Source organism: Larimichthys crocea, chromosome III (genome assembly GCF_000972845.2).
Source record: "Larimichthys crocea isolate SSNF chromosome III, L_crocea_2.0, whole genome shotgun sequence".
NCBI lineage: Eukaryota > Metazoa > Chordata > Actinopteri > Sciaenidae > Larimichthys > Larimichthys crocea.
Genome location: NC_040013.1, coordinates 1,450,014 through 1,475,451, shown reverse-complemented (window position 1 = coordinate 1,475,451; position 25,438 = coordinate 1,450,014). Strand labels below are relative to the sequence as shown.

Sequence of the window (25,438 nt, the reverse complement as noted above, 5' to 3'; positions counted from 1 at the left end):
CTCCATTTTTCATTTTAAGATTTTTTTAAGTTTTAGATTTTTTTCAGTTTTAAGATTTTTTTAGATGTATTTTTTAGATTTTTTAGTTCTAGATTTTTTTTAGTTTTTTAGAAAAAAATGTTTGTTTTAGATTTATTTTTTTAGTTTAAACTTGTTTTTTTTTCAGTTTTAGATTTTTTTTTTCCTTTTTAAAGATTTTTTTAAGTTTTAGAATTTTTTTCAGTTTTTTTAAATTTTTTTTTTGGTTTTAGATTTTTTAAGTTTTCGTTTTTTTCTCAGTTTTAGATTTTTATCGCTTCAGACTTTTGGCCCTGAGTGACAACATATCAGTTAATGCTAGTATAATTATGATTCAATACTTTGTTTATACCATATCCACATAAAAAAAAGCCAAAAAGAAATCTGAAACTAAAAAAATAAGATTTGAAACTGTAATCTGAAATCATAAAATCTGAAACTGAATACAAAAATAAAAAAACATTTGAATACATAAATTTAGTTTTAGATTATTTTTTTTTTAGTTTTAGATTTTACGTTATTTTTTTCTCAGTTTTAGATTTTTTTTCTAGTTTTAGATTTTTCTTTCCATTTTAAGATTTTTTAGTTTTAGATTTCTTTTTCTCCATTTTTTCATTTTAAGATTTTTAAGTTTTAGATTTTTTTTCAGTTTTTAGATATTTTTGTTTTGTTTTAGATTTTTTTTTGTTTAAAAATAGTTTTTTTCAGTTTTAGATTTTTTTTCCATTTGAAGTTTTTTTTTAGTTCTCGATGTTTTTTATTTAGCATTTTTTTGTTTTTGTTTTGATTTATTTTTTTCGTTTCCCCATTTGTTTTTTTCCTTTAAAGGAAAAAAACAAATGGGGAAACGAAAAAAATAAACTCGAAAACAAAACAAAAATCTAAAATAAAAAAAACATCTAGAACTAAAAAAAAATCTTCAAATGGAAAAAAAATCTAAAACTGAAAAAAACTATTTTTAAACAAAAAAAAAATCTAAAACAAAACAAAAAATATCTAAAAACTGAAAAAAAATCTAAAACTTAAAAATCTTAAAATGAAAAAATGGAGAAAAAAAGAAATCTAAAACGTAAAAAATCTTAAAATGGAAAGAAAAATCTAAAACTAGAAAAAAAATCTAAAACTGAGAAAAAAAAAACTAAAAATCTAAAACTAAAAAAAAAAATAATCTAAAACTAAATTAATGTATTCAAATTGTTTTTTTATTTTTGTATTCAGTTTCAGATTTATGATTTCAGATTACAGTTTCAAATCTTATTTTTTAGTTTCAGATTTCTTTTTGGCTTTTTTTCATGTGGATATGGTATAAACAAAGTATTGGATCATAATTATACTAGCATTAACTGATATGTTGTCACTCAGGGCCAAAAGTCTGAAGCTGAAAAAATCTAAAACTGAGAAAAAAACGAAAACTTAAAAAATCTAAAACAAAAAAAAAATTTAAAAACTGAAAAAAATTCTAAAACTTAAAAAATCTTATAAAAGGAAAAAAAAACATCTAAAACTGAAAAAAAAACAATTTAAACTAAAAAAAAATAAATCTAAAACAAACATTTTTTTCTAAAAACTAAAAAAAATCTAGAACTAAAAAATCTAAAAAAACATCTAAAATCTTAAAACTGAAAAAAATCTAAAACTTAAAAAATCTTAAAATGAAAAATGGAGCTCCATTTTTCATTTTAAGATTTTTTAAGTTTTAGATTTTTTTCAGTTTTAAGTATTTTAGATGTTTTTTTAGATTTTTTAGTTCTAGATTTTTTTTAGTTTTTTAGAAAAAAATGTTTGTTTTAGATTTTATTTTTTTAGTTTAATTGTTTTTTTTTCAGTTTTAGATTTTTTTTTTCTTTTATAAGATTTTTTTAAGTTTTAGATTTTTTTAGTTTTTTTAATTTTTTTTTTGTTTTAGATTTTTTAAGTTTTCGTTTTTTTCAGTTTTAGATTTTTTCAGCTTCAGACTTTTGGCCCTGAGTGACAACATATCAGTTAATGCTAGTATAATTATGATTCAATACTTTGTTTATACCATATCCACATAAAAAAAGCCAAAAAGAAATCTGAAACTAAAAAAATAAGATTTGAAACTGTAATCTGAAATCATAAAATCTGAAACTGAAGACAAAAATAAAAAAAACAATTTGAATACATTTAATTTAGTTTTAGATTATTTTTTTTTTTATTTTAGATTTTACGTTATTTTTTTCTCAGTTTTAGATTTTTTTTCTAGTTTTAGATTTTTCTTTCCATTTTAAGATTTTTTACGTTTTAGATTTCTTTTTTTCTCCATTTTTTCATTTTAAGATTTTTAAGTTTTAGATTTTTTTTCAGTTTTAGATATTTTTTGTTTTGTTTTAGATTTTTTTTTTGTTTAAAAATAGTTTTTTTCAGTTTTAGAGTTTTTTTTCCATTTGAAGATTTTTTTTTCAGTTCTAGATTTTTTTTATTTAGATTTTTTGTGTTTTGTTTTGAGTTTATTTTTTTCGTTTCCCCATTTGTTTTTTTCCTTTAAAAAAAAAAAATTTTAAACAAAAAAAAAAAAAAAGATTTGAAACTGTAATCTGAAATCATAAAATCTGAAACTGAAGACAAAATAAAAAAACAAAAACAATTTGAATACATAATTTTATTTTTCAAAGTTCAAGATCAACAGTTAATGAGTTAATGATGATTCTTTTTGCTGAAGGCAACATGAGGACGGTCCTCGACGTTCACCGATACGCTGTCACAGAGTGAAAAAAAAAAAAAACTGAAAAAACTAATCTGAAGGAAAAAAAAAATCTGAAACTGAAAGAAATCTAAAAGTGACAAAAATCTGAAAGTGTAAAAAGATCAAAGTGAAAAAAATAAATTTGAAAGTTGTTTCTTCATAGAATAAAATTCTGAATAAAAATCTAAAAGACATAACGTGTTCCTCGAGTATTAAAGCTGTTTCCTTTCTCTGAGCTTCAGTAACGTCTGTTACATGATGAATGACTCCACATTCTGGAGAATGAGACGTTCACTGCTCCTTGAAGTCGTGTTCTTATCGTCAGTCTGTAAAATAAAATAAAATAAACATTATTGTTTCAGTTTCTTCTGGTGCAGCATGAGAATCATGGGACTCGGTGTTTCAGCTGCAGACAGAGAAACCTCCCCCGAGGTCGTAAATCTGTTTCCTGCTGGAAACGGCTCGGCCCGTCTCCTGGTGACAAAAATCCACCCAGGAAGCATTGCATTGTGGGACTCCCTGCTGTTCATTAGCTCCCCCTCCCCCTCCTCCTCTTCTTTTCACGTTACCATGGCCGTGACACGGAGTCACAACACTGCTGGGATTCAAACCCACGAGAGTCTGAGGCACGCCGGGTATCACCGGGTTCACAGGCGAGGAAATGAGATTATCTGTCAGAGCAGCTGATGCAGCCTGCTCAGTGAAACCACGGCATCATCTGACAGGAGACTTAGATGTAAAGCATGGCGCGTCTGGGCGGGGCGGGTGAAGGTCAGGAGGGCGGTGGCGTCGCTGAAATGTGAGACAGCAGCTGCAGAGTCTCCACTGTCCATCGTCTGCGCTTAATGTCCTCACGATCGTCTGTGGTCTGTTTGTTTGTGTGCAGACAGCAGCGAGGCCCGATGCAAGGAGCTGCAGAGGAGGTGTGAGGAGCTGGAGGCCCAGCTGAAGAAGAAGGAGGAGGAGAACACGGAGCTGCTCAGGGACCTGGAGCAGAAGAACGCCATGATCTCGGTGCTGGAGAACACCATCAAGGAGCGCGAGAAGAAGTACCTGGAGGAGCTGAAGATGAAGAGCCACAAGCTGGCGGTGCTGTCCGGGGAGCTGGAGCAGAGAGCGAGCACCATCGCGTACCTCACCTCGCAGCTGCACGCCACCAAGAAGAAGCTGCTGGCCGGCAGCTCGTCCGAGGCGAGCCCCAACGTCAGCCCGGTGACCTCGTACAAGCCCACGCCTCCTCCGCCCAAAGACAGGCAGCCGGAGACGCCCCGGCGCCGCATGAAGAAGAGCCTCTCCCAGCCCCTTCACCCGGAGCTGACGGAGGTGTACCGGCTCGGCCCAGACGGCAGACGACTGGTCCTGCGGGAGACGGTGGACGCCATGCCCGACCCCACGCCCTTCCTGCAGGCCGGGAGAGACTCCCCTGAGCCGCAGGTGGTGCGAGAACGCCCCGCCGTCATCCCTCCCATCTCCTCCGAGCGCTCCTCGGCCGTCGCTCCCCTGGGCGCCGTGGCCAGCCCTCGCCACAGCCCCGCCCGGGACCGTCAGTACAGGGCTCACGTGGGCGTGGCGCACCGCATCCCGCACGGCACCGCTCCCCCGGCACCACCGCAGGCCGAGCTGGAGACGCTGGCGGTGGACCAGGTCAACGAGGAGAAGGTCGTGCGGAAGCGCTCGGGCGCCGACAGGACAGTTTAACACTGCGACACACACACACACACACACACACACACACACACACCTACTGTAAACACACACTACACTGCAAGAGCAGGACGGAGCCTGACACACTGTGTAGCCTGCTTTTTATGCACACACTGCAATACGACAAAGATCGTTCTCTTCATCCAGACTTTTGTTTTTTGACGCATGCCAAATGTTTCTTATTTATGATATATCCTATTACACACACACACACACACACACACACACTTCATCCTGTCTTATGTGGCGCACACGACAAACTCTCAGCCAAATATCTGCATCAGTGCCTGCTCGACCATAAACACAAGCTGTGTAGCGTTAGTTAGTCGTGGCTGATATAAACGAGACGTCTCATCTTCTTCTGTATCCGTGTAGTAACGTCACATTTAGCCGGCGAGCTGCGAGCTTCGGAGTGTGAAACGAAGGGCGTACATGTGTGTGTGTGTGTGAGAGAGAGAGTGTGTGTGAGTGTGTGAGACGAGAAGAGAGGACTCACGTCTGGTGTTCTTTGTGATAAAGGGGCATTTTTAAAAACCACTGCTGTAACAGGACTTTGTGATATTAACTGGAACTTTCTAAAGGCTGAACGTTTGTATTCTTTTTTAATTTATTGTTTGACACTGAAGCTCCGCCCTGTAACCGTCAGTAACCTGCTTCCCGGTGACATCACTCTGTCCTGACTGTACGTAGAGATGCAGACAATAAAGCGATGCTTTGTTTTGTTTGTTGTTTTTGGTTTGGTCACTTTGTTTCTGTTTGATGGACGAGAAGACGACGTCCTCCTCCAATCACAGCGAAGAGCTGATGGAAGCTGCCGGTATCCATGACAACACTGTGCTTACTTTAAAGTGAAACACGATGAAACTTTGATTTCTTTTCTTCCCTGAGCTGAAAAAAATAAAACTTAAAGATGATCATAATGTGTCTCCTGAATAAACGTTCTCCTGAGGATCGACCACAAACTGAAACACATTTGACGTCTTTCTTCAACAAAGGTGAACAAAGATGAGTCCAGTCGCCTCAGGTTGAACCCTCTGTTGAAGAAAGACGACCTTCAAACTGTTTCCGATCCGGCCTCCACACTTTTAACAGACGGACCGATTCATTGAATTCATGTTTGCTGTGGGTAGACCAAACTATCAGAGGGTAGAGACACTGACTAAAGTCAGAAATACTAACCATGATGACGACCAAAGTCAGAAACACTAACCATGATGAAGACCAAAGTCAGAAACACTAACCATGATGACGACCAAAGTCAGAAACACTAACCATGATGACGACCAAAGTCAGAAATACTAACCATGATGACGACCAAAGTCAGAAATACTAGCCCTGATGACGTCCAAAGTCAGAAATACTAACCATGATGACGACCAAAGTCAGAAATACTAACCATGATGAAGACCAAATGACATTTCTATCTTCTGTTTTACAAAGATCAGACTGTGAAATGTGTCAGGACTCCTGGAGGATCTGCTGCCGACGTGTCGGTGCCACAGCACAGATCCAAATGAAGCGAGTAGCATATTTCCACATGAAGCAGGAAAATGAGCAAGTGAACAAAGTCTGGGAGGGAGAAACGCTTCTGAGACGGAGACAGACACAGAGACGTGTCAGAGGTCAAACAAACAAGTTAATGATCTGATTGATTCATAAAAACCTGAGTTTGAACGACAGCGACCTCTGGTGGCCACAGCGCTGCACAGACTGTCGACACCTGAGCTTACACAAGAAGTAAGGCAGGTTACAGGACCAGCATGCACCTGGGAGGGTCGACGCAGGAGCTACAAGACGTCGCCTGGAAACTGATTTATCTCCAGGCTGTGGTAGCACATTTGATTTATGACAGACGGTTATCCTGAAAAATTCAAGATTTCTTCTGCCAGATAACTTCTAAATAAATTTAATCCGAGTCGCTTTAGTGTGTGGAGCGCCGACGTGACCGACGAGAACAAACAGACAGCTGCTCTGACAAAGTGATTAAAATAAAGTTTATTTCTGGTTAAAGTCACTTCTCGGCTGCACACGGAGTAATGAGACTAAACAGACTCTTTTGGCATGTTGTGCTCTTTAACTTTCATATTTACAGTTTTCAAAAGGCCACTGAAGACGACACACGACAACACACGAACAAATTAAAAAGCATCTTGAAGAGATTTAACCTGTTAAAATCATCCTCATCATTACAGACCTGGAAAGTGCCTCGTTTCATCCTGATTCAGTTCTTTAGTATTTGTGTTTTCTCATTTTTAACGGATTTCACCGTTTGATATGTCGAAGCTTCAAACCCGCCGCTCCGTCACTGCGCCGGCTCCAGACTCTTAACGGGCGACGTGGTTTTCTTCTTCTGCTGGCAGCCTGAGACACAAAGACGACCACGTGTCACGTCACAGCGTTTATATTAAAGACCGTGAGGAAGATGAAGAGCACCGACCTGAATCTGTGAGTGTTAACTGACTCAGCTCTTCCTCCAGCTGCTCGGCGCTGATGTCCAGGTGCCGGTACGGTACGGCAGGCTCGCCTGAAGGTGGCAGGCCGCCCGTCGGGACTTCGGGGAAGCCTGAGATGGAGTCCGGCTTCGACTCGTCCAGCAGAGACTTCAGCTCCTCCTCCAGCTCGTCCACGTCTTCATCTACAACGACGCACACTCAGATCTTCGTACTCAGACAGAACACGTGTTTTAAAGATGCGGGACATACCTGCGCCGCTCACACTCGATATGGCTTGGTTCACCTCGTCCTGGGTGTCGCACAGCTGGAAGAGTTCAGATCACTCATTAGTGTCAGTGACAGCGACCCCTGGTGGTCAAAGCGCAGTGTGTCCTTTATCTTACCTCCTGGATCTGATCCACGAGGTTCTCGGCTCGCTCCACGCTCATGTCCTTCAGAGACAGCCTCAGAGCCGACACTCCGGCCTGGTAGGCCTGCATGACCTGCAGAGAGTTCAGAGAGCTGCAGAGGACTGACAACAAACCCACACAGAGGAGAAAGACGTCGGTCCCTCACCATCTTATCCGTCTGCGACTGAGCGATTCGGTCCAGGATTCCTCGGATGGACTCCAGCTTGGCAAACAAGTTGTCCGCTCGCTTCTCCACACGTTTGCGGCCTCGTAAACATCTCAGCGCCTGACGGACAGAAAAACATCAGGATCACACGTGACACATTTTACCTTCATTCTAATATTCTATTTATGATATCAGGACACACACACACACTGAAACGCTGCATGAAATCAGTACCTGGGACTTCTTTCCTTCCCGCAGCAGCGTCCTGGCTTCCTCTTTGCATCTGCACGAAGAAAACACAGAGCGGTTCAAAACAAACTTCGGCCTCCGCAGGTTTTAATTTAAATTTATCTCAGGTTCATTTTAAAGTATGTTTGCATGCTGCTACTGGATGCATATCTAGTCCAACAACAGAAACAGCATCAGACTTTCTGTTGAGTAAACAGCGTCTGCACATCATCAGCTGCAGTCTGCGTGTGTTGGTAATGACGTAGGCGTCGGTATCTACGTCAGCTGGTGACGCAGAAGCAGCGTCAGCGAATGTGCAGCTGTGCACAGACTCTGCTCGCAGCAGCTCTGGAGTCAGAAGACACTTTGAGACCTGATAAAAGCGTCCAGAGCATCTGAACAAAGTATTAGAGTTCACATGTACTTGTCAGCCTCGAGGCCCAGCTTCTCCACCCGCTCTCCCAGCAGCTTCTCGCTGCGCTGCAGCTGGTAGACGCCGATATCGACGTCACTGACCGGAGAAACGCGGTCCTGCCCGGGCTGGCAGAACTTTACAATCTGTAAAGAAGACACAGAAAACACGCCAGCAGCAGTCAGAGGACAAACCCTCTCTCTCTCTCTGTGTTCGTTTGTGGGACAGCAGGTTACTTCACCTTCTCGCCTTCGTGCAGGGACACCGTCACTTGCTTGTCCCTCTGCAGCTGCAGCAGAGCCATGCACAGGGTGCTCTCGTCAGCACAGACGTCAGCAGAGAGAGCGCAGAGCTCCTGGAAGGAGAGGATGGAGCTGTTTGCAAACTCACTGCTGCGATACACCCGGAGTAACTCCGCCGCTTTCTCCTGGAACACAAAACATCAGATGCAGGAAGAGATGCACACGTCACGTCTTTAGATCGAGTACGGTTGCAACTAACAAGTCATCAATTCGCCGTTTGGTCCGTAAAACGAAAGAAAGCAGAAAATATTCACACGTTGCTGAAATCAGAAGATTTGGACTCAGAATGATGAAATAAATTTGAGTTTCCAGCCAATTCGTCGGATTATTCAGCTTCATGTGTGAATTTAGCTCCTCGTCTCTTTAACCGTGCAGTTAGACTTTAAAGTACAATCACACTGGGGAACACAGTTTTTGTTGAGTTAGGTTTGACAGCTGTTTAATTTCTGGATGCAGAATCCAAAACTGATCTGAGTTTTTCTCAATCACGTCGAGATTTTGAACTATAGGATCCTGTTTTCTTAAAACAAATCCTGTAACTTAACAGACATGTGCTTGTTTTCACTAAAGTCACAGTCCAATGATCTTTTTGGGGACACCAAATGCAACTGTTTATCCGTAAACTCTCCACACACTGCTTGCACACTTTGTGAGGGGTCCATGTCTTGTTGTCTTGATCACAGAGTTTTACTTTAAAATATGTAAAATATGCTCGTTTGACAGATGCACTGATGTTTGCTTTGCTCTGACTTGGTGAAACTAGCACAAATACAGCAAAAGGAGTCAGGGCAGTATCAGGAGCAGACATGATGTGGAACAAAGGAAATATAAACCTATGGAAATCAAACACTAGGATGGAAAAGTTACAAGATTTGAAAACTACAAAAACAGCATCAGACCAAACAGAACTTACAGCGGTGTGTCCATGGTGACCAGGGCAATCAGCATAAAACTCTAACTCAATAAACTGGGATGGGAAGTTCAGTTCTTTTTAGGGAGTCGGATCATTTGACTCAGAAAAAACTGACTCTTGGAATCAGCAGATTAGATTTAGTGCGTCGTTAGAGCAGATAGATGATGACTGACTGACTTTACAGCTGCCATAATAAACTTCATGTCCAGATAGATGAAGGGAAAGAGAAACCAAGAGTCTGTGGTTCTGTAAAGTCCAGTTTGGATGGGGGGGTGTTCCAGTTAGTTCAAACACATAAAACATGCATGAATCTTGTACAAACCTTCACCAGCTCAATGACAACAAACGACTCCTCCAGGGGAACCTCCCGGCTGCTCCCCAGCAGGGTGGAGAAGGTCCACTTCAGGGGCTTCACCAGGAGCAGGCCGACCCCCCAGGACAGCCAGCCACAGTCCACGTTAGCGGCGAACTCCGACTCCCTCTGGATCTTCCCACACCTGACAGACAGACAGACAGGTGAGCAGACAGACAGGTGAGCAGGCAGACAGACAGGTGAGCAGACAGACAGGTGAGCAGGCAGACGGCCACACTCAGCGGGGACTCGGTGTCACTCACCGGGCCATGCTCTGGAGGACGGTCGGCAGGCCCAGCGGGGCTCGCTCCCTCCGCCTGAACGTGTCGTTGAGCTCCTGCAGGCTGACGCACACGGTGCCTCGGTGCCGGCAGCTCTTCAGAACCAGAGCCGACCAGAAGTCCATCTTCCCGTCCCAGTCCGACGTGTTGACGTCTCGGTTCTCCTTAAAGTCGGAGAACAGAAAGTTCATCCGCTCGTCGTCGTCCCAGTCCGGCGGCAGGCTCATCCGGGCGGACATCTTTATCCGAGTTAGCAGCTAGGCCGCTCAGCTCCCCGCGCTCACTCACCGAGTGACGCCGAGGACGAGCTGTCGTGCGCGGGGAGGGTTCTCAACGCAAAGCCGAGGCTCACATGACAACCGGAGCTAACCGCTACTTCACCATGATGCGTTCAAGTGCAGGCTAACCCGAGCTAACAACAACAACAACAACAACACGACACAAGGCTGGTTTCATTTATAACTCAGGGCCGTGCGGGAAGGGGCGGGGATATATATGTGTGTGTGTGCCAAAAGAGCGAGAGCGAGAACTCCGCCCACTCCAGACACGCTGAGATGTTAAAGCAAGCACTCAATGGGAAGTCCGGTTCTTTTTAGGGAGTCGGATCATTTGACTCAGAATCTCGGCCAGTCAAATGATCTGACTCCCTAAAAAGAACTTCCCATCACTAATGTATACTCTATTGTGAGAGTCCCTATGAAGTCAAACTTGACAGCCAAATTTAGCACTCATTTGACTTGTGATTTGTATGTGTACACATGTATCATCTATATATTCAATACATCCTTTGTACTGAAGCAGCAAAAGTAAAAATTACATTATCTAATATCAATAAATCCCTATAATCAATTGTTTTCATTGCGTAAGTCTCTGAAACCGCCCAAGGCTGGCGAGCATTTCATTTATAACTCGAGCCGAGTGGGAAGGGGCGGGGATATATATGTGTGTGTGTGCCAAAAGAGCGAGAGCGAGAACTCCGCCCACTCCAGACACGCTGAGATGTTAAAGCAAGCACTCAATGGGAAGTTCGGTTCTTTTTAGGGAGTCGGATCATTTGACTCAGAATCTCGGCCAGTCAAATGATCTGACTCCCTAAAAAGAACTTCCCATCACTAATGTACAGTGGTCCCTCGTTTATCGCGGGGGATACGTTCTAAAAATAACCCGCGATAAACGAAATCCGCGAAGTAAGTTTTACAATTATTATCCATGTTTTAAGGCCGTAAAACCCCCTAACCACACACTTTTATACACCTTTTTACACACATTTTGTACAGTACTCCCTTAGCCAATCAGGACGCAGAACATAATGCGCGTTCATACTGTACAGTACGCTGTAAAAAAAATCTGCGAAACAGCGAGTCTGTGAAAAGTGAACCGCGTTATAGCGAGGGACGACTGTATACTCTATTGTTAGAGTCCCTATGAAGTCAAACTTGATAGCCAAATTTAGCACTCATTTGACTTATGATTTGTATGTGTACACATGTATCATCTATATATTCAATACATCCTTTGTACTGAAGCAGCAAAAGTAAAAATGACATTTTCTAATATCAATAAATCCCTATAATCAATTGTTTTCATTGCGTAAGTCTCTGAAACCGCCCAAGGCTGGCGAGCATTTCATTTATAACTCGAGCCGAGTGGGAAGGGGCGGGGATATATATGTGTGTGTGTGCCAAAAGAGCGAGAGCGAGAACTCCGCCCACTCCAGACACGCTGAGATGTTAAAGCAAGCACTCAATGGGAAGTTCGGTTCTTTTTAGGGAGTCGGATCATTTGACTCAGAATCTCGTCCAGTCAAATGATCTGACTCCCTAAAAAGAACTTCCCATCACTAATGTACAGTGGTCCCTCGTTTATCGCGGGGGATACGTTCTAAAAATAACCCGCGATAAACGAAATCCGCGAAGTAAGGTTTACAATTATTATCCATGTTTTAAGGCCGTCAAACCCCTAACCACACACTTTTATACACCTTTTTACACACATTTTGTACAGTACTCCCTTAGCCAATCAGGACGCAGAACATAATGCGCGTTCATACTGTACAGTACGCTGTAAAAAAAATCCGCGAAACAGCGAGTCCGCGAAAAGTGAACCGCGTTATAGCGAGGGACGACTGTATACTCTATTGTTAGAGTCCCTATGAAGTCAAACTTGATAGCCAAATTTAGCACTCATTTGACTTATGATTTGTATGTGTACACATGTATCATCTATATATTCAATACATCCTTTGTACTGAAGCAGCAAAAGTAAAAATGACATTATCTAATATCAATAAATCCCTATAACCAATTGTTTTCATTGCGTAACTCTCTGAAACCGCCCAAGGCTGGCGAGCCTTTCATTTATAACTCAGGGCCGTGCGGGAAGGGGCGGGGACATATGTGTGTGTGCCAAAAGAGCGAGAGCGAGAACTCCGCCCACTCCAGACACGCTGAGATGTTAAAGCAAGCGGTCGCGCTAGTGATGGGAAGTTCAGTTCTTTTTAGAGAGTCGGATCATTTGACTCAGAATCTCGGCCAGTCAAATGATCTGACTCCCTAAAAAGAACTTCCCATCACTAATGTATACTCCATTGTTAGAGTCCCTATGAAGTCAAACTTGACAGCCAAATTTAGCACTCATTTGACTTGTGATTTGTATGTGTACACATGTATCATCTATATATTCAATACATCCTTTGTACTGAAGCAGCAAAAGTAAAAATGACATTTTCTAATATCAATAAATCCCTATAATCAATTGTTTTCATTGCGTAACTCTCTGAAACCGCCCAAGGCTGGCGAGCATTTCATTTATAACTCGAGCCGAGTGGGAAGGGGCGGGGATATATATGTGTGTGTGTGCCAAAAGAGCGAGAGCGAGAACTCCGCCCACTCCAGACACGCTGAGATGTTAAAGCAAGCACTCAATGGGAAGTTCGGTTCTTTTTAGGGAGTCGGATCATTTGACTCAGAATCTCGTCCAGTCAAATGATCTCACTCCCTAAAAAGAACTTCCCATCACTAATATACAGTGGTCCCTCGTTTATCGCGGGGGATACGTTCTAAAAAACTTCCCATAACTAATGTATACTCCACTGTTAGAGTCCCCATGAAGTCAAACATGATATCTCGATGTTTAGAAGATATTCTGCGCTGCAGCTGGACCACTCGACACCTCGTACGAGCTTTAACGTTCACGTAAAGCGCCGTTCACCGTCGTAGAGATGGGAAGTTCGGTTCTTTTTAGGGAGTCAGATCATTTGACTCAGCTCAACAAGAAGAGCTTTCAGCTCTTCATGTTACCTCTTATACCTTTCATAATTCAGCCAAATTTAGAGCTGATTTGACTTATGATTTGTATGTGTGCACATGTATCATCTATATATTCAATATATCCTTTGTACTGAACCAGCAAAAGTAAAAATTACATTTTCTAATATCAATAAATTCCTATAATCAGTTGTTTTCATTGAGTTTACAAACTGTTGTAACTCTCTGAAACCACCCAATGAATGCAGATAGAAACACCTATAAAAACTAATAAATCATAATTATTATATATTATCTTCAGTTGCACTATGTACAGTCAATTGCTGTACACCATTCAAACTGTTTACAACAGTTTACACATATACTCCTTTTATTTTTGCTAGATCTCAGTTTATACTGTTCATTCTGTTTATACTGCTATATTTGCCATATTTGTACTATTTATATCTTTTAGATTTGCCATATATATATATATATATATATGTTGTTGTTTGCAGCAGGGATATGAGTTATATTGTTATATATTGTAGTATATCTGTAGTACATATATGTAGTATCTATGTTAATGATAAGTTCTCTGTTTACACTTGAATGCGTGCAGCTGTAACAGGAGAACCTGCTGGTAGCTGCAGGATCGAATGTTTTTAGGTTATCAATAACGGTTTTTGAAAAGCAGTTTCAAGACAGGACACGGGACGTTTTAGGGGCCATAAGCTGGATTTAATTGAACCCCCCTTCACATCAACTCTTCCATGTGCAAATATACACAGCAACAAGAACAAAAACATAGGATTAGAACTGTTATATAACTTTAATATACATTCTTTGACTTTGTTATAGCTCGTGTGGATCCCCAGATTTCAGTTTATTAGATATAATCCCCCAAAATGTTTCTTATTTTTCACATCCGCTATAACAAAATCAAAGAATCTGTTTTTAAAAACTTAAATTATAAAGAAAATTTCACATTGTCAGACACTTTGGCCCCTCTCGCCTCGTCTTTGCTCATGCTTCAGGCCGGCTCTGATCTCTCTTTGTTATTATTGCAGAACGAACATTAAATCCCCAAAAAACAGATTATCTCATATATAATCAAGGATTTTTTTTAAGTATTGCGATGGTTAAGTATTGCTCGGTTTACATCATATCATTTGTACCATTTGTGTCATGCAAAATGCAACACAGATAAACTTACAAAATCTTTTACAGTCAGTCTTCAGTGGATGCACATGCACATTGTTTAGTAAAGTATACAAATAACTGGCGTAGATAGATGGAAGCAGTGATGCAGCGTTGCCATGACACGATGTTAAGAGATAGTGCATCAAAAATAGATTAATCTTTTAATTAGTTGCCTCGCTTTAAACATCAGGTGACACAGCAGACCTTTAGTTACATGGCTTAAACATTTTGCAGTCTTTCATTTATTTGGCACGTGTTGATAAATGCTCACAAACGCCTCGTCCTCCTCCTCTCGCTCCGGTTTTAACATGTCTACTTGGCACTGAGATCCACCACCAGGTGCTGGTAGGCCAGGGTGTTGCCTTTGAAGCTGGCAGCCAGCAGAATGTCCTTGTTGTCGACAGCTACCAGGCTGAACGCCCGCGGGGCTCTCATGTTGAGCTCCTGGAAGGGCTGAAAGCGCTGAGTGAGGTCATCCCACAGGTACACTCTGGAGAAGGAGAAGTCGCTTCCAAGAATGAGGTACTGACGAAGGCCGACGGTGAACGGATACACCGCCATGGAGCCCCGAGAAGGAAGAGTCTGGATCTCCACGAAACGCTGCCCTTCCCAGCGGAGGATCTTGGAGTCACCGATGAAGCGCGTGAGGCAAAGGTAAAGAACCTTCCTCACCCAGAAGTGCTTAACCATCTGCACGTCGGCCAGCTCGGTGATCTGGGAGAAGAAGGCGAACTGCTTCTGGCTTCGGTTCCACTGGTAGACCACCGGTGGCTGAGAGGCGCTGGAGAGAATCAGGTGAGGCTTCCCCCCGACGTCGAGGAACTCCACGTGGGTGTCCCGATGCCAGGGATGGAGGGACTGGTGGGAGTAGAAACCGTTGCTGTTCCAGCGGTAAATGCTGGTGGAGCCGGCTTTGGAGCTGTCCGCGACAACAAAGTACCACTCTTCATCCACCTGGAAGGTGTCCACGAAGTTGGGCTTCCTCACGCGAGTGGTGTCGATGTCTTGGATCTTTACGAAGCGCTGCGGGTCTTCTTCCCACCTGTGACGACAAAAAGGTTTCAGGATTTAAGGAATGGTGCAACATTTTGGGAAATTCACCTTCTTGTCGAGGGTTTCAAATTCAGCCATCAGCCGGTTGACCCCGATCACTACAGTACCGACTCGACTCCAACATAAGTTGGAATCCACGATATTTTGACTATTGTATAACGGGAGGCAGCAGAGATGCATCGTCCATCTCGTCAAGAAGGCGAATAACAGCTTCCAAAATGTCCTAAAAGTTATTCCTTTAAGGTCACAGTCACAAGTCTTACTTGTAGATATGAGATCCACCAAAAAGCTGAGCCACGACCATGTAAAGACTGTTGTTTATGACCGCCGGTTTGCAGTACACAGCAGAGCGAGCTGCAAGAGAGATCCACAGGAGTCATTAGGATTCATGTTTTAACATGTTTATGTTTTCATTATTGGGAAACTTACAGGTGATGTTATGAAACCTCCTGAAGACCATCTCCACGTGATCCCACACGTACAAGGTGCAGAACCCTGAATCAGGCTGAGCGAAGGTCACAAACTGGTCGTCATTGAACTCGTACGACTCCACCGACACCGAGTGGAAAGGGAAGGTCTCGTAGACAGCAAAATCTGCAAGAATACAACGCAGAATTATATTTGATAACCATAGAAGTTCAGCCTTCAGCCAAATGTTTATCAGAAGAGACGAGGTGAAACCTGCGCTGATGCAGTTGAAGTCTCGCGGTGCCAGATCGTGGATTCTCCGTCCCTGAAATTCAAACGGGCTCGCGCAGTAGATCGCAGGAACAGAAGTGTTGGTCTTCTCCATCCAGTCGACCAGCCACTTGATTTTACAGTCACAGCGGAAAGAGTTCCCCCGCAGGTCTCTGAGTAACAGACGGTACGTGGGCTTATAAAGACAGAACACTGAGAGAACCCGTGTTTTAGGGTCAAAGCTCTCGGGATGTTTTCACACTTACAGATCTGTGAGGATGTCGAGATGTTTGAAGAGATCTCTCGGCAGCTGCTGCAGGTTGTTGTTTGAGAGAGATCTGAAAAGGTCCAGAGGTTCATCATTCATCTATTTTAGCTCCATCTGTTCAGTTTCTCCACCTTCATTATCTCAGCACAGATACTCACAGATGAGTCAGGGATTTGAGTCCTCTGAAGGTGTACTTGGAGAGCGCCTGGATGTCGTTGTTCTCGATGAACCTGAGAAGAGAACAAAGCACTGAGGTCACGCGGCGATAACAAACTCTGAAGTTCATCCACGGTTACAGAACGTCATCCTCGTTTGGAGACGAGGTTTTGTTCGTCAGTGAAGGGTGCTGTACAGCATTACGTCCAAACTGACTCACGATCTCTCGCCCCTACCAGGGTAGAACGTCCGACCAGTTCTCCACCTTCACAAACATCCTAAATATCGACACTAAAGAAAAACTGCCAGAATTCTACCGTTAAAAATACGGTATAACCTTTTCTAAGATTACGGTAAAAGCATGTGAGTTAATTTCATGTTTCAAAACCTTTATTTATACGCCACTTTAAGGGAATTTATACAGAATAAAGTAGCCTATTATTTTATATTAGAGACTGTTAATTATACAGTAAAACACCAGTTTTTCACCATAAAGTCTACAGACATTTTAAAATATGGAATAAAATGACAACATTAAACATGAAATTAACAGTGTTTTACTGTATAATTAACAGTCTCTAATATAAAATAATAGGGTACTTTATTCTGTATAAATTCCCTTAAAGTGGCGTATGAATAAAGGTTTTGAAACACGACTTCATGGCATGTTTTACAGTCTTTACTCTCATGGTTTGGCAGTTTTTAAAATAAAAATATACAGACATTTTTAGAGTACCTCATCTCCGAGCACTACCAACAACTGGACATGTTAAATCTATCCCCCTCTACAACTGTCACTTGATTCTACATGAGTAGTAGTTGCTGCACTGACGTGTCCTCGCCACGCTGTGAGAAGAAGCTTCAGCTAAAATGACCAAATCTGAGAGTCCTGACGGTAAAAGCCGAGGCTCGACGCGTCAGCATCATTTGATCCTCTATCGATGCAGCATGTGCAGTCTCTCTGGAGGTGGATGGATATTAAAATATAACTTTATCATCATGCAGGGAGCGACGATAGTGGCAGCGATGGCAGGACTGCAGCCAAAGCCACACGACGAGCAGCCGGAGGCATGGCCATCAGCTAACTGCTTTCTAAAGCCCATCAATTCACAGAATGGCATATTCAGCTTTATCACACCACAGAGGCAGCGTGCCCGCTGTCGTAGGAGGATTTATTTCCAGTTTTACTTTTTGGCATTCGTTGCCTTCTGCAGAGTCCAACAGTGAAGTCTAACAGTGCAGCTTAAAGTCAGTTTATTTTAGAAAACACTGAAAAGATAAAAAATCTGAGTTTAAAGCAACATTTTCTCTCATGAACTGACAGATTTTAACACTGACCTGTGATCAGCTGAACGGTGTCTCTGTCATTCGTACGTCTGTTCTCACTCTATGTAACTTTGGGCTCCGGGTCGGGAGAAGTACGTAACGCTTTACGGCACTAAGTCACACAGCAGCAACTATTTCACTGATTCTGGTGAAACTGGATCATATTTTTTTTTTACACTGGCTCGGGACGGGGTGAGGGGGATACTGATGGAGAACGGCGCTAGTGTTGTGCTAGAACCCGAGCAGCCTCTATGGACATGATGGCAGAGGAGGAGAGAGTGAAGAGGACGCTGACGGAGGAAGCTAAGAAGAGAAAAGGAGAGAGTGAGCGAGCAAGAAGCCGCCGGACAAGAGTAAATGTGGGACTGACTTTTAGTGGTTGGTGAGAGCTTGGTGAAATAAAAGGCTGAAAGACAGACGCCGAGCTGGGCTGACTGCTGCTGTTGTTGTAGTTCAGAAGCTCAGTGTGTTGGCTTTGGTCGCCACCATGTTGATTATCCTGCCTCTAATCTAAAAATCTGCAAAGACATGAATCATCGGCGGCTGAATCACGCCTGGTTGCTCAGTAACAGCACCCACCTGTCAATCAAAACGTCCACGCTCTTAATCCTGCATAACTTTAAGCCTTAATATAATGTGAACAGGTGAGTTGTATATAAATTCACCCTCAGTACAGTTGTCATGAACGGGGAAATTAGCTACAGAGACCAAAACTGTTTTTTGTACCAGGCTGTAAACATGTTTATTTCTGCTGTGAAGTTGGACATTTGGACATGGGGACTTATGGAGACTGACTCACTTCTGGAGCCAGCCTCAGGTGGACGTTAGAGGAACTGCACTTCCTGTGTTGTAGTTACTCACAGGTACTGCAGGTGAGACAAACCAGCAAAGGCGTCGTCAGCGATCATGGTGAACGTGTTGGAGTTCAACAACCTGAGAAAAAGACGCAGTAACGATCAAATCATGCAGATAAAGTGACATTTTTAACATATTTACACATTTAAAGATGCTTTTTACGTCAAATTCAGCTGATTTAATGTAAATACACTTTGAATTTACACACACACACACACACACACGGACACGAGCACACACTCATGATTGCATCTGAGTGGATAAACGTCTCTTTGTCCGCGCAGAGGCCGAGCTGAAGGGAGTCAGTGATTGGCAATGACACTGATACAGAGCCACTTTACTCTTATTACTGCTATGTCACCACTGTTTTCAATAACCATTCATTTCTAGTAGCTCAAGTCCCTCCATTGTCCAACGGCAAACAAAAGACGTCTGCGTGTGTGTGTGCGTGCATGAAAACACGCGGCGTTGTGTTTTTTAAACTCACAGGAACTGCAGCAGGTGGAGGTGTGAGAACGCTCCCTCTGGGATGGTACTGAAGGCTGCGTTCACCATCGTCCTGTTCGGGGACAAAACACAGATCATCGCACGTGTGTGTGTGTGTGTGTGTGTGTGTGTGTGTGTGTGTGTGAGAACACAACATTGACTGTGCAGAAAAAACTGGGACACACAACTTCACTTCTTCACTTCTTCTTCTTCTTCTCTATTGTAAAATGAGGCCACCTCCTCCAGGCCGAGCTCTGCTACTCCCTTGACTCAACATCCGATCCACGGTGGATGGACGGGGGTCGATATCAGCTGATGGGGGGGAGCACTTTGTGACCCTCTCAGCAAAACATAACCCCCCCCCTCCCCCCATCAGGTCATTAAATATATGTGTGCTCCATTTATGGAGCGTCATCTTGAAGATTTAAATCTCTCAGGTCTCCTGCAGCGAGATGGGAGATCTATTGTTAGTGTTCCTCCCTGGAGCTCGACGGGACTCACCGTACTGCTCGAGTTCAGCACATAAAGAGACGTTATTAATATTCTGTGATCACACACATGAAGAAAACATTCAGATACTTAAAAGACAAGCAGGGCTTCATGCATGATTACATAATGCAGGGTGACATCAGTGATGTAGCCATCTGTACCAGCCTGCACGCTGTCATGAAGACAAACTCACAGAGAGATGATCCCCGGGGGGAAGCTCTTGGGGATGGCTTTGGTGTCCACGCAGAAGGCACTGTCTTTGGTGCAGGAGCAGGTCGCAGGGCAGCGGGGGATCTTCGGGGCTCTCCTGGCGTTCGATTCCCCCGGCAAGCCGAAGAGGAGGAGGAGGAGGCACAGAAAGCAGATCAGCCTCGTCCATCTCGGTCCAAGCTGAAGCAGCATCGTCCTCCTTGTTCTTGAAGTTTCTTGAAGCCAAGTGGGCTCGTCGCTGCCCTGCAAAGCCGAGCAGCAGTTGTGATAATGCTGAGCGCAGAGTTGGAGAAGGGAGGGAGGAGGAGGAGGAGGAGTAAGGGTAGTCCTGTGTATCCTCGGTGGGTGTGGGTGCTCTGCAGCTTCCCTCGGATCTGTGCGCTCTGTCTCTCTCAGGAGCTGCTGCCAGAGCTCGCACTGCAGGAATGACGAGCGAGCAGCTTTTTTCCTCCGCACCGACGACCTGTAGGCAGCAGCAGCAGCAGCAGCAGCGACGCTGACAATGAATTATTTAACTATTGCACAACCTTAAAACACAAGAGCAGGGAGGAGGTGTGAAGAGGATCACATGCTGCTGGAGGAATTAGACAGACATGTTTATGTGGAGGGAACTGCTGCAGGCAGAACGAAGGGAAGAAGAAGAAACAGTTCACATCATTAAAGAGTTTAGCAGCCTACAGTTCCCACAATGCAACCCTTGCTTGGTAAACAACCAGAACTTCAGTTTGCAACATGACTCCTCCTTCAGACGTTACACAGCTGTTTGTGCTTGTTCTGCTTTAATGTGATTTAGATAAAAGAATAAATTAAATATCCAACTTTGTTGACTTCTTTCAGGCACCAAACAGATAAAAAACTCTGCTGGACGGAGTTTCTGCTCATTTGTTCTCCTGAAGTTTGATTTCTTGTTCGTCTTTTTGTACCTTCGTCGTCCACTGATCAGATGATCTATGTAGTCTGCATGTTGAAGAGTCCTTGAGCAAGATCCTGAAGGCTGAACCATCAGTGTGTGAACGAGATATGCAGACGTTATAGAAGTACAGTCCATTTACCTTGGTGCCCCGTGAACTGTGTGTCACGTTTTTGTGCTTTACAGTCACGTGTGAAACTTGAAAACACTTCAGCTGGGTGGATTTCTGCAGCCTGTGTTCACATTTTGGTCTCAAGACCTGAAATCTGATTTCTCATTTATCTCTTCGTACCCTGGAGATCTTCTTAAAGGCCTCACATGGAGTGACTCAAACCTTTTGAAGATCTTTATGGCTGCAAGTACGAAAGCGATTACGAAACGCTCCAGATGAATCCTCCCGTCCCGTCCTCCTGCTGTCTAATTAACATAATAAACTCGCTTAAACAGAGAAAATGACTTCCACTCTACGACTGCAGGAGAAGAAGACATTTCTATTCTTTCTATCTGAACCTCTCGTGCTCCATGAACTGAACCTGTGCCACAGTTTTAGTGCTTTAAAGTAGAAACAGAAACACGTGTGAGATTGAAATTTGCTGATCTATTTCATGCATGAAACGGATAAGACACTTAAAAACACTGATTTCTGCAGACTGTGCTCACATTGTCTGATCCTGCTCGTGTGTGAAGCCCGTCTGGATGTCTCGTTTAACTTTGTGTACCTTGAAATTATCCCTGAAGGCCTCACCAAAGATCTGAACGAGGGATAAATGTCATTTTATTCTTAGTGCTCCACAAACTGAACCTGTGTTTTATTTTTCATGCTCCCAGCTCTGGCTCTCTCTCTTTGTGACACGAGAGGGCGCTGTTGCCTACAAAATAAAAGTGTGTATGCACGTGCAGAGCGAGAGAGAGTGTGGATGTTCTGCAGCCTTCAGTGCCAGGCATTACCAGCCTTCCCTCACAACGGACGTCTCTGTTGTCCCTGAAACATGCAGACAGACACAGTCCAGTCCAGGTCTCAGCAACATCTGATTTTAAAGCAGATGATTGTTGTCTTCCTTTAATATTCATTGTCTCTGATGCGTCCGCCCACTGCGAGCTATGAAATGAAATAAAAAGCATCATTATCTTTGATGGATGAAAGAGGGAAGAACGTCTTCAGGGCTTTCATTTGAAATCTGTTAGATGTTTCCTCGTCGCCCTGGGCTCGCTTTGATTTCTATCAGGTCTCCAAAAAAGATCTCTTAAATCTGTGAAGCCTCCGTGCACGTCACAGGCGGCTTCAGACTCATTTCTCATGTGAATTAGTAACAGAATTATGGGTGGCGTCTCTGCTCCAGTTGAGGAATGCCATTTCCTGAACAGCAGCTATTTTTATGGTTTATTTTCTTTTGTGCTCTGCTGCAGCACGTCTTAAGTCTTATTTGTGGATTTTTTTTATGTCAAGTTATGCTCTGTGAGGAGCAGTTAATGCCTCAGCTTACTCCACCCAATCCCAACCTCCGGTGGGAACCCGGCATAATTGCATGGCATAGAGAACGGAGCATGAAACAGCAGCTGGAGATCCTAACATGCCCCGTGTGAGGCAGAGGAATCTGAAAATGCAGCTGAGATTAATACGCAGAAGTCTCTCTCTCTCTCTATACAAATATACTCAGTAAATCACAGGTTTCAAACTTAAATACTGTTTTTGGAAAGAGCGCTGTGGGAAATAAACAAGTTACCACATCAAAGAATGAATGATTTCGACTTCAGGAGCAGCTAATTTGTGTTTTCGACGACTTATTTAGTCAGATGAGAGTTAGACGAGAAGATTGATACCCGACACGTGTTATGTGCGGTAAATATGAAGCTGGAGCCAGTTAGCAGCTAGTTAGCTTAGCTTCCAAACAGCTGTCCGGGCACGTCTAATTAATATGTAACATCTTGTTGGTTGTTGTCTGTACGAGAAGCAATTTATTAATAAACTTCAGTGCTGGAGGCTAACATGCTAAGCTAAACCACCTCTGGCTTCATGAACTATTCTTTTAATGTGCATATTTAGTCAGATGAGAGTTAGACGAGAAGATAGATACCCGACACGTGTTATGTACGGTAAATATGAAGCTGGAGCCAGTTAGCAGCTAGTTAGCTTAGCTTAAAAAAAAGAGTGGAGATGGGGAAACGACTGTCCTGGCACAGGAGACAGCTCATCTATCTGTGGATGTGTTCAGTCTCCATCTGGCCTTGTTCTCCTGGAGGGTTCCTCCAAAGCCAACACTCCGCTAACGCTCCGAGCTAGCTGCACGGCTAACGAAGTAAACTAGCTAATGGCAGCTACAGTTAGCAGCTAATTTAGCAGCTTTAGCTTACGTTTCTGGTGATATGTTGCTGCCTATTTGGACTATAGATTCAAAAGGTGACCCGATTATTACATACAGCTCCTTTTAAACCTACAATAACTGACCTTTTTTGGCCACTTGGGGGCAGCAAAAACAAGTTGGAAACACGACTGAACTTTTAGTCGGTTGTGGTGAACTTATTATTTATACTTTTAGTGACTATTTAGAGGCATGTTTGTGTCCACTTGATGAATGTAAGTCCAATATTTACTGTGTTTTAGCTCAGTTTTTGGTCTCCACCATCTCCTGAGGGAAATATCTGACTCTTTAGCTGCATGTTTGCTGTTTGGTTTGTTATATTGGCACCTATTCGGAGTATAAATTTAACAGGTGATCTATCGATACATACAGCTTCTTTAAACCTACAATAGCTGATTTTTTTGGCCACTTGGGGGCAGCAAAAACAAGTCACAAATACAACAACGACTGAACTTTTAGTCGGTTGTGGTGAACTTGTTATTTACACTTTTAGAGACTATTTAGAGGCATGTTTGTGTCCACTCGATGAATGTAAGCCCAATATTTACTGTCTTTTAGCTCCGTTTCTGGTCTCCACCATCTCCTGAAGGAAATATCTGACTCTTACCTGCTGAACGTCTGTTTTTTGAGCAAATAAACACCATAATTTATATATTTTTTAATATATCTGACAGGCCTTTTCATTGAAACACACAAACCTCAGTGTGTTTCTACATGCAGTGCAGCCTCAGCACATTTCTCCGTCAGGTCGTGGATGGCATTAACAGCTGTGCCTCTTGAGCCGACTTGTTTCATATCTACTTTTTTAAAGTAATAAAGGAAAGTTCAGCCAAGCTACCACTCGCTCTGAGAGCTCGAGCACTTGGCCTTTTTTTATTTTTTTGAGTTTGGCAAAAATTAGTCATCAGACATCACAAAGCGTTCCTGTCTCCGCGTGCCAGACTCTTCACCATCTCATTATATCCTCTGCTGTCTGCTGGCACGTTACGGTCTTCTAAAATCAGAGCTCTTACACCTCCTCGTCAGGCCGAAGGGGAACCGACGCCGTTTGGATAACTTTAACTCGACGTCATGGCCACGTTCAACACTCACTTTGTTCGGTTTCAAACCCACATCCCATTCTGATTACGGGCCAAGAAAGCCTGAAAAGACCTCTCTGTGCGTCTGTTTCCATTTCTGTTTGGTTTTCACGGCTTCGCCTCCTGGCTGCACAGGAAGCAGGAAAAACAAAATAGGAAGAAAAGAGGGGGACTGAAAACGTGCTTCACCTCAGTCCTTTTCAGGGGAAAATCCCCCATCCGCTCTGGGCAACGTGCTCCACACACCTAACCCTACTTCACTCAAGACATGTACGCACACGTTCATGGCGTTTCTATACTAAAGACATCGGCGCCACCTTCTTTACACAAGGTGACTAACAGAGGTGGACGAGATCGCGAATAAAAAGGCGATTCTGAAGCATTAAATCTTCATGCGTCTTCAACGAGATGGATGCCAGGATGTCTGACGACAAGTTGACGTCAGATCACATCCCCCCTCCAACACCACCACCCTCACCGCCCTCCACGGTGAGTCAGGAGCAAATAATGTGTTCACACGTGACCGAGAAATTCAATAAGGTAAGTGTTTGTCACAGCAGGCAGCCCTGTCACTGCAGTTTGATGGGTCGGTCTTTAATAGGCAATCGCAGGGTCGCAAACATGCCAATAAAATTTACAATATTTGATATTAGATACTAAAGGTTGAGGCCTCCGACGGGTCTATTAACGGTAATACGACCGGTGAGATGAAGCCACATGGCAAAGGCGAGGCCGAGGTCACATTACCACTTGAAATTGCTGTTATTCTGAGCAAACACAACAACGACATCAACGTTTAGGTGGTTGTGGTGAACTTGTTAGCAAACGGTTGCTTATTTACACTTCATCATTAATTGAAAGACATGTTTGATGATCTTTTTGCTCTGTTTTTGGTCTCCACCATCTCCTGAAGGAACTATCTGACTCTTTTAGCTGCATGTTTGCTGTTTGGTTTGTTATATTGGTCCCTATTCGGAGTATGAATTCAAAAGGTGACCAATTATTACATACAGCTCATTTAAACCTACAATAGCTGATTTTTTGGCCACTTGGGGGCAGCAAAAACAAGTCGCAAAACACAACAACGACTGAACTTTTAGTCGGTTGTGGTGAACTTGTTATTTACACTTTTAGAGACTATTTAGAGGCATGTTTGTGTCCACTCGATGAATGTAAGTCCAATATGTGTTTTAGCTCC

The 25,438-nt window shown here is 42.9% G+C and overlaps 3 protein-coding genes across 6 annotated transcripts in view; 1 reads left to right on the top strand and 2 right to left on the bottom strand.

The window, feature by feature from the left end:
* Window positions 1-5,977, top strand: part of ccdc92 (coiled-coil domain containing 92) — a 13,945-nt gene extending 7,968 nt beyond the window's left edge. For all 4 annotated transcript variants that reach the window (XM_027277850.1, XM_027277853.1, XM_027277852.1 and 1 more), the window contains one exon: window positions 3,609-5,977. In XM_027277850.1, the coding sequence (XP_027133651.1) occupies window positions 3,609-4,420 (812 nt within the window). In that variant the 3' untranslated portion in view covers window positions 4,421-5,977. The remainder of the gene's footprint in view (window positions 1-3,608) is intronic.
* A 421-nt stretch (window positions 5,978-6,398) lies between these two features.
* chmp7 (charged multivesicular body protein 7) lies at window positions 6,399-10,421 on the bottom strand. Its single transcript, XM_027277849.1, has 10 exons — window positions 9,905-10,421; window positions 9,612-9,786; window positions 8,316-8,501; window positions 8,087-8,220; window positions 7,669-7,717; window positions 7,435-7,554; window positions 7,263-7,361; window positions 7,129-7,183; window positions 6,864-7,061; window positions 6,399-6,787 (listed from the first exon to the last, which is right to left on the bottom strand). The coding sequence occupies exons 1-10, from the start codon at window positions 10,159-10,161 to the stop codon at window positions 6,729-6,731; spliced, it is 1,332 nt and encodes a 443-aa protein (XP_027133650.1). The 5' UTR covers window positions 10,162-10,421; the 3' UTR covers window positions 6,399-6,728.
* A 3,465-nt stretch (window positions 10,422-13,886) lies between these two features.
* lgi3 (leucine-rich repeat LGI family, member 3) lies at window positions 13,887-20,533 on the bottom strand. The gene is made up of 9 exons (XM_010752663.3): window positions 19,875-20,533; window positions 19,194-19,265; window positions 18,713-18,784; window positions 16,528-16,599; window positions 16,368-16,439; window positions 16,105-16,274; window positions 15,853-16,017; window positions 15,687-15,777; window positions 13,887-15,412 (listed from the first exon to the last, which is right to left on the bottom strand). The coding sequence occupies exons 1-9, from the start codon at window positions 20,081-20,083 to the stop codon at window positions 14,683-14,685; spliced, it is 1,653 nt and encodes a 550-aa protein (XP_010750965.2). The 5' UTR covers window positions 20,084-20,533; the 3' UTR covers window positions 13,887-14,682.
* Between the last annotated feature and the right edge of the window lie 4,905 nt (window positions 20,534-25,438).